Here is an 8,670-nt window from a genome sequence, read left to right as displayed (position 1 = left end):
CAGGCTGGCCCAGAACACCATACATAAACCAGGCTGGCCTAGAATACCATACATAAATCAGGCTGCCCTCAAACTCACAAAGATCCTCCAATCTCTGCCTCCTGAGTGCTGGGATCAAAATTGTGCACCTCTGTGCCTAGCCTGACACAGAAAAGTTTTTGGTTTTTGGGGTTTTTTTTTTTGTTTGTTTGTTTGTTTTATGGTTTTTTCGAGACAGGGTTTTTCTGTGGTTTTGGAGCCTGTCCTGGAACTAGCTCTTGTAGACCAGGCTAGTCTCGAACTCACAGAGATCCGCCTCACAGAAAAGTTTTAAAGAAGGGAAAATACATGAGACAAAAACAATCAGAAGAAAACTGAGATCAGCAAAAATCAACTGTACCCCCAAAAAAAGTAGTAGTAGGTACAGAGAAAACAGGTGGGCATGGCAGGAGTCCGTCATTCCAGAACTTCTCCATTAAAGGAGGAGGCAGAGACAGGCTCACTGGGCAGTGCACAGGCCAACCAGCCTGGAGGAGATCCTACCCTAGCAAGGCAGGAGAGAAACAACTGCCAAAAGTTGTCCTCTGACCTCCCTTGCAAGCAAGCAATCCTCATGAAACATCCATGTCTGTCCTTACATATTTACAAACACACACACACTTACACACACACACACAATAAGTAGATAAATAAATAGACGTTTTAAAGGGGGACTGGGTAGGTGGGTCAGAGGTTGAGAGCACTTGCTGCTATTGCACAGGATCTGAGTTCAGTTCCCAGCACCCACATTAGGTAGTTACTATCTGTAACCACGTCCGGGGGCCTCTTTGGTGAACTGCACTCACCTGCACATACTGTCACACAGTTAAACAAGCATAATTTTTTTTCTTTTATTTATTTATTTATTCTGTCTGTGTGTATGCCTGCAAGCCAGAAGAGGGCACCAGACCTCATTACAGATGGTTGTGAGCCACCATGTGGTTGCTGGGAATTGAACTCAGGACCTTTGGAAGAGCAGGCAATGCTCTTAACCGCCGAGCCATCTCTCCAGCCCAAACAAGCATAATTTTAAGATCTTAAAAAGAAATTTTAAAAAATAGAAAGAGATACTGGACAGGTAAGAACACCAGATGTCCCCAGGACCTTGGCAGATGTTGAATAGACACCAATAGAAGAGCAACGCCTAGCATCTCCATCAGCGGGGTCAGGAGAGCTAATGGAATGGCATGTTAAAAGGTGATGGGAGGGAAGGCTGGGCCGGGGGCAATCACAGTGACAACTTCCTTGTGTCATCCACATGGCAGTGCTGTAGAACAGAGGACATTTCCATGTTCTATGTTTTACACCAACCAACAGAACTCTGACCTTCAAAAAGAGTTCTTTCTCATTATGGTGCTCGACCTCCAGGATTCCCCAAAAGACTAGTCACTGTCACATATAACTATCGAAGTCTAAATATAAGTTAATTAAAATGAAATAAATTGTAAGATTCAGTTTCTCATTTATACTAGCCACATTTCAAGTGGTCAGTAGCCACATGTGACTACCACATTGGACAGCTCAGCTACAGAACACTGGCTTAGAATAATAAGCTTGTTGCTTGCAAGTACTCTAAAAAAAAGTCTATAAGAAAAATTTTAATTATATGTATGTATTTATTATGTCTAGGGTGGGGTACACATAGCATGCATGTGGAGGTCAGAGGCCAACTTTCAGGGACTGATCTCAGGCTTGGCTACAAGATTCTTTACCCACTGAGTCATCTAACTGGCCCAAGAAATTCTGAGGATAACAGACACTGGCAAGGACTGTTCTCACCACTTTCTGCCACTAGCATCAGACTAGGCTCTGGATCTCTGGTTGGAAAGTCTGCCCAAACAGCTAGAATCCTGGCCTGTGGACTGGAGCCCAGAAGGGCAGTCTGGGAGCTTATGCCCTAGAACGCCCTGCAGGCAGGAGTGTGGGAGAAAGGAAGCAGGAGGGACAGGAGACACTGTTGGTGTCAGAGCCCTTAAGGGATGTTCCAGCTGAGACAGCCAGCACTCTCTAGCATCAGTGTGTATCCACCCTGTTGTGCACCTGGTGGTCAGCCAGTGTTACACAGATTTAACAAAAAAAAAAATGTTTTTTTTTCTCCCTTCTGCAGACCTATTCCCCTTTGTTCTGTTGTGGTGGTAACCAGCCAACTTAGTAAGACTGAAGGAAGGAAACTTTTTATTTCCTGTACTGTTCAGAGTGTTGATGAGAAGACGTTATACACACAGGCAACAGGTGAGAAACTGCACTGTCTCTAGGCTGGGAGGTTGGCCTGGCTTGAGATTACCTCTGCTTTCATTTCAGAACACACAAAACAAGTTCAGTGTTTAGGAGTTGAGTGTTTGAGACAAGGGTAGCCTGGGATGGCTTTGAAATTGTCACAACGGATAACCCTGAACTCCTGATCCTGCCCCCTCCACTTCCTGAGTTCTGAGTGTGGCTTGAACCACCCGCCACACCTGGCTTAGGTTGGTTGGGTTTTGTTTTTAGTTTCGTTTTTGTTTGAGGAGGAGAGGTTCAGTGCTGGATCAAACCCCATGGCTTTGTACACACAAGGCAAGCACTCTGTCACTGAGCTACATCCCCAGCCCCGTGGCTAAAGGCATTCTTACGTGCTGCTAGTGAAAGACTATTCACCAATATCTGTTACAACTGGAGGTGAGAGAACATTTGATCCGGCTCCAGGACTGTATCTCATAGGTAACATAGGAGGTTGGTATGCTTCAGGACTGTGCATCCCTCACTTGCAACTGCAAAAGAATAAGCAGAGCATTGACCCACTTCCGCGGAAAACTGGCTAAAGAAGTACAGCTCTTCCCCAACTTATGCTGTGAAGCAAATTCACTAACATATCCTGGGTGAGAGCCAGAGAGGGCAGGGCAGAGATCTAAGTCAGTATCACTGGCATAGAGAGAAAGGCAGAAGTCCTTCCATTTCTCCCCATTTCTCCCCATTCCTCCCCTTCACTTGCCCTTGCCTCCTTCCTCCCCTCCCTCCCTGTGTTTATTGTAAGAGCCATTATGTAGACTTAGATGAGGTAAGCCCAGGGACAGGGAGACAAGCAGCAACCGTGGCCAGCAGTGTCAGAGCCTGGACAGGACAAGGAGGATATATCACAGGGAGCAGCCCATCACAGGATGCCAAGACCCAAGGAAGGTGTACCTGGAGCATGGCAGCAGTGGCGGGCGCAGGCTCACTCTGACACACAGTCACAGAGAGGGAGAAAGTCGTAATTAAATCCTGAGCTTGCACTGGACATGTGGATTTTCCCAGTCTGTTGTTCTCCCAAATAGTGTAATAACTTTTGAAAAGTCATTTTATGCACACTTTGCTAAATTATTCTCTAATAGTTTAGAGAGAGATATACATTTGTGCCAATTTCACAGTTTTTCTATAAACTTGAAATTGCTCCAGAGTAAAGACTCTGAAATGGGAGGAAAGGCAAATGTCTACAATTCTTTGCATGTACATAGACAGCTCTTGGAAGGGCACAGAGACTATTCTGGAAAGGGGACCAGGTGGGCAGTTTACTGTAGGCCCTGTGCATATCCTGAGAGTAAGACATGAGAAATAATTACCAGGAAGGGAGTTGAACTTAATGGATCCCAAAACTTAAAAGAAGCCCAATTTATCAAAAAAATTCAATATTTGGTATAAAACTGAAATTTTAGTTATGATGAGAAAAGAAACCACAGCCTATTTCTGCTGACTTAGAGATGCAGGCTCCTTCCTGCTGAGCTCTCCGTAGGCAGCGAGCCAGAAATCCCACCTAGAAATGTCTCCAGCTCTAGGTACATTTCCCTTTACTTTTAGTGCACTTGTTTATGCTAATCATAGTTCTTGAGTTATGACACGGTCCCCACTGGGATATAGCTGTTCATCTTTTATTTATTCATCTACTAAATTTAATAGTAAATAATACCCTAGGGCCTACCACCCAATAGGAATCAGACTCAATCGAATTTTATCTCTACATACCCTATCTTTTCTTCCTGTTTAATAAAAACTCTGATCTTGAATTTAGTAGCTTGTATTATTTTCTAGCTTCTAGATTTTATTTTTAAAATTTCCTTAAGAATGATTGAGTATACCAGGTGTGGGGGTGCACACCTTTAGCCCCAGTAATCAGGAGTTAGAGGAAGGCAGATCTCTGAGTTTGAGGCCAGCCTAGTTCTAATACAGCCAGGGCTACACAGACAAACCCTGTCTCAAAAAAGAAAGGAAGGAAGGAAGGAAGGAAGGAAGGAAGGAAGGAAGGAAGGAAGGAAGGAAGGAAGGAAGGAAAATTGGTTCATAATCTGGCATTTGGAAGTCTGAGGCAGGAGGATTATGAGATTAAAGCCAACATGAGCTATATGGTAAGACTCTCCCTCAAAAAAGAAAGAATAACGCACATCTAAGGGGTGTGTTCATCAGCTGTTCATTGTTAACTTTGTAGAAAGAGATTATGATGTGTGGCTTCTCTGGGTTTGGTTTTTATTTAACTGTACATTGCTGAGATTCAGCCCCAGTCTGGGCTGTGCGGTCCCTTCTTTCACTTCCGAGTAATGCCCCGTTAGCCATTTAGCCATCCCACCGCAGTGACTAGGCTCGTCTAATAATGGGCTCTGCTCCTGCTGGGCATGTTCTTATCTGTGCCCTCTGCATGGCAGGAGCTTGGCATCTGCCTAAAAGCAGAGTTTCTGGATGTATAAATGCTCCGCTTTGCACGGGAGCCCCTCTTGTCGTCAAAAGCTGCCCCCAAATGTATGACGTTCTTTTGATCCCTGTCTTCTCTAGCAGTTGACAGATTTCCCAATATTTACCAAAAAGCTTTTAAAATACATCTTTTTATTCCTTTTTGAGACAAGGTCTCACTTTGTAGACCAGGCTGGCCTCAAACTCACAGAAATCCACCTGCCTCTGCCTCCCAACTGCTAGCATTAAAGGTCTGCTTCACCATGCCTGGCTAAAATGGAATCTCAGTATCATTTAGATTTGCATTTACCAGGTAACCTATAAAGTTGAATATCTCTTCATATGTTCATGACCATATTTCTTTCCCATTGTGTGAAATTCCTGTTGGCTCATATTCTCTTTTTTCTTGTTTTCACCAATTTCCAGGAGTTCTATAGTTACTTTTGGTTAAGCCTATGTTGGATAGGTAGACACTCCATACATCCTCCAGTGTATAAGATGGTTTTATTTGCTCTAAAGCATCTCTTTATGAACAGAAGTTTGTAATGTTAGTGTAGTTCCAGTTAGTAGATTTTTTTTTCCTTTTATGAGTAATGCTTTTCATACTCTGTTTAAAAAGTTGACTTCCCCAAAGTGTCAGCTTTTCATGAGAACGATGGGTAAGGAGAGGAGGATGGCATAATGGTCTGAATCCACAGTCAGTTTGCAGACCATTCCAAGTCTTTCTTTTCTATATTGCTTCTGGTGCTATGATAAAACGCCCTGAGCAAATGCAGTCTAGAGAAAGGAAAAGTTTACTTCAGCTTACTCTTCAGGCCACAGTCTACCATTGAGGGAAGCCATAGAGGACACTGCTTCAGTAAGCAGGCTCCTGCCTAGCTGCCTTAGGCAGCCCAGAACTGTCGGCTCCCATGGACCAATCTGATATGGGCAAGCCCTTAATTGAGACACCCTTCTTGGGTATCAGGGCTGTCAGGTTGACAGTTAAAGCTTATTAGCATGCTCACAAAACCTTCCATATCAGTTGGCTCAGTTAATTGTCATTTCCCAGCTTCCTCTTGATAGAAGTATTAATGAGTCATGAAGTAATGAAGTAAAGGGGAGGGAAGGTAATGACTTTGACAGTCAAAAATTGATTTGTTTACTTTTGAGACAGCGTCTGACTGGCATGGAACTCACTATAGAGACCAGACTGGCCTTGTACTCACGGAGATCCACCTATCTCTGCCTCCCTCCCATGTGCTGGTATTAAGTGTGTCTGAGAAACGAGAGTAGAAAGATAAAGATACGAGCAATCCCTTCCTACTGTCTTCCTGCTTGGCCTCATCAAATGGAAAAGAGTTGACTTATAATCATCTATTGTTTTGTTGGTTTAGCTTTATTTATAAAACTGGATCCTGACAAACGTTTGACATAAAGAACTTCTGTTGAACTCCACACTGTGCTGCATGAAGTCCCCCACCCAAGCAGCACCGGTCTCCACTCCTGTCCCAGCTGCTGAACCCCAGTGGAAAGCCTGCTCTCACGGACCCTTCAGAACAGCCTCTAAAATACAGGGCTGCAGGAACTCGCTGTCTGCCTTTCAGACTTGTCGTAAGAAGCACTCCCTGGAAGAGTCTCAGCAGCCATGTGTCCCTAGGACAAATGTCCTGAAATATGAACAGACGTCAAAGCTGACAAGCCCAGTACCTGCTCCACTGCAGACTGCAGCAAAGGATTGCATTGAAACTCACTGCAAACATGGAAATGGAGTGGTGTGTGTGGAGTGTGAGTGTACACGAGCACAGACTGCATGTTACAGAGAGGTTTGTTGTTTGTGAACAAACATCTTTCCAGCCATCTTAGGGAACACAGCTCATTCCTATGGGAATGGATCCACACCTCTGTTGTCTAGGGTCCTAGAGAGTAAACCGTTGTTCATTTTTTCCTCAACCTGTGCTATTGTATCTTACATCACTGTGCTGTCGTCACTGGGACAAGGCTCTGTGAGCTTTCTGGGACTATAAGCTAGGTGGTTTAAACCAACACAGACTTCACTGTCATAGTCCCTGAGGCCAGAAGTCTAAAATTAAAGTATTAACCAAACCTTGTTCCTTCTGAAGGTTGTGGGCGGGAACTATTTCACATCTCCTGGCTTCTACCAAGAGAGCCTCCAGCGTTCCCTGATTTTTAGATACAGCATGGTTTCCCATTGTATCTCTCCATCATATTCCTTCTGTGTCCCTGATTCCAAATTTCCCTTTGAAAGGATTGAAAGGGTTTATTTATTTATTTTTCTCTCTCCCTTTCTCTCTCTCTCCTTCTCTCTCTCTTTATCTATCTATCTGTGTGCGTGTGTGTGTGTGTGTGTGTGTGTGTGTGTGTGTAGGTGTGTGTAGGTGTAGGTGCTCAAATAAATTGGGAGATTAATGTGCTAGGAAACATATTTACTTCTTGTTTTTACGTTTATTTGTATATATTGGGGGGCATGTATGTGCCATGAAAGTGTATGTGTGGAGTTCAGAGGGCAGCGTGAGGGCAGTGTGAGGGAGCTGGTTCTCTCTTAATGTGTGGGTCCCCACGATTGAACTCAGGTCATCAGAGTTAGGGGCAAGCACCTTTATCTGCTGACCCATCTCTCCAGTCATCATTTTTTTTATTTTTATTTATTTATTTGTTTGGTTTTTCAAGATAGGGTATCTCTGTGTAACAGCCCTAGCTGTCCTAGAACTAACTCTTGTAGACCAGACTGGCCTCGAACTCACAGAGATCCACCTGCCTCTGCCTCCCAAGTGCTGGAATTAAAGACGTGCACCACCACCACCACCTGGCTTCTAGTCATCATTTATTGTTTTTATTTTGTTTTTTGAGATGAGACCTAGAGGTTTTTAAGTAGACCAGGCTGGCCTAGAACTCACAGAGGTCCACTTGCTTCTGCCTCCAAATGCTGGGGCTTACTTGTCACCACCTCATGGTTAACCATGGTATTTTGCTGCTGCTTTGTGCATTTACTTTAAAGACTTATTTTTGACCAGGTGAGGTAATACACACCTTTAATCCTAGCATTAGCAGTCAGAGACAGGTGAACCTCTATAAGCTCCATGCTGATCTATAGAGTGATCTATAGTGTAGTCTATATAGTAAAACCCTGTCTTTAAAAAGATTTATTTATACGTAAGTGTCTGGGTGTGTGAGTGTGTATCATGCATATGGGTGCCTAAAGAGGACAGAAGAAGGTGTCAGATCCTCTGGAACTGGAAATCAAGCTCCTCCAGAAGAGGACAGAAGAAGGTGTCAGATACTCTGGAACTGGAAATCAAGCTCCTCCAGAAGAGGACAGAAGAAAGTGTCAGATACTCTGGGACTGGAAATCAAGCTCCTCCTGAAGAGCCATACTTGCTCTTTCTTGCCTCCCGTATTTTGCTTCTTTTTTTAATTAATTTTTTAAATAATTTTGTAATAATTAATTTTTATTCTTTGATAATTTTATACATGTGTACAACATATTGGACATTTTCTCCCCCATTCCTCTCCCAGACTCTTGCAGATCCACCCTGTTGCCTCCCATCTTTGTTTACTGTCTCTTTTTTAAAAATAACCCACTGAGCCCAGTTTTTGTTGCCCATGTACTCATGGGTGAGGTCATCCACTGTAGTAATATGAGCGGCGGGGCCGCCTGCTAGCTTATGCCCCGAAATAACAACACACAAATTGTATTCATTTAAACACTGCTTGGCCCTTTAGCTCTAGCCCTTACTGGCTAATTCTGATATCCCGATCAACCCATCTCTAATAATCTGTGAGCACCGGTCTTACCGGGAAAATTCTAGCCTACGTCCATCCTGGGTCCATCCTTCATCGCGTGTGTCTGCCTGGGAGAGGGGAGGATGGCATCTCTGTGATGCGTCTGCTCCCGAGAGGAGAGCTGTCGAGTCTGATCTCACTTCCTCTTCCTCCCAGCATTCTGTTCTGTTTACTCCTCCCACCTATGTTTTAACC

The 8,670-nt window shown here is 44.0% G+C and overlaps 1 protein-coding gene across 1 annotated transcript in view; it reads left to right on the top strand.

The window, feature by feature from the left end:
• The window catches only part of Them4 (thioesterase superfamily member 4), a 26,689-nt gene extending 19,406 nt beyond the window's left edge, over nucleotides 1-7,283 (top strand). The window contains exons 5-6 of the mRNA XM_005357026.3: nucleotides 2,126-2,250; nucleotides 6,069-7,283. Of these exons, the coding sequence (XP_005357083.1) occupies nucleotides 2,126-2,250; nucleotides 6,069-6,109 (166 nt within the window). The 3' untranslated portion in view covers nucleotides 6,110-7,283. The remainder of the gene's footprint in view (nucleotides 1-2,125; nucleotides 2,251-6,068) is intronic.
• Nucleotides 7,284-8,670: the final 1,387 nt, after the last annotated feature.

The sequence above is a fragment of the Microtus ochrogaster genome, chromosome 21, assembly GCF_000317375.1.
Source record: "Microtus ochrogaster isolate Prairie Vole_2 chromosome 21, MicOch1.0, whole genome shotgun sequence".
Lineage (NCBI taxonomy): Eukaryota > Metazoa > Chordata > Mammalia > Rodentia > Cricetidae > Microtus > Microtus ochrogaster.
The sequence above is the reverse complement of the archived record's forward strand: the minus strand, read 5'-3'. Positions and strand labels throughout refer to the sequence as shown.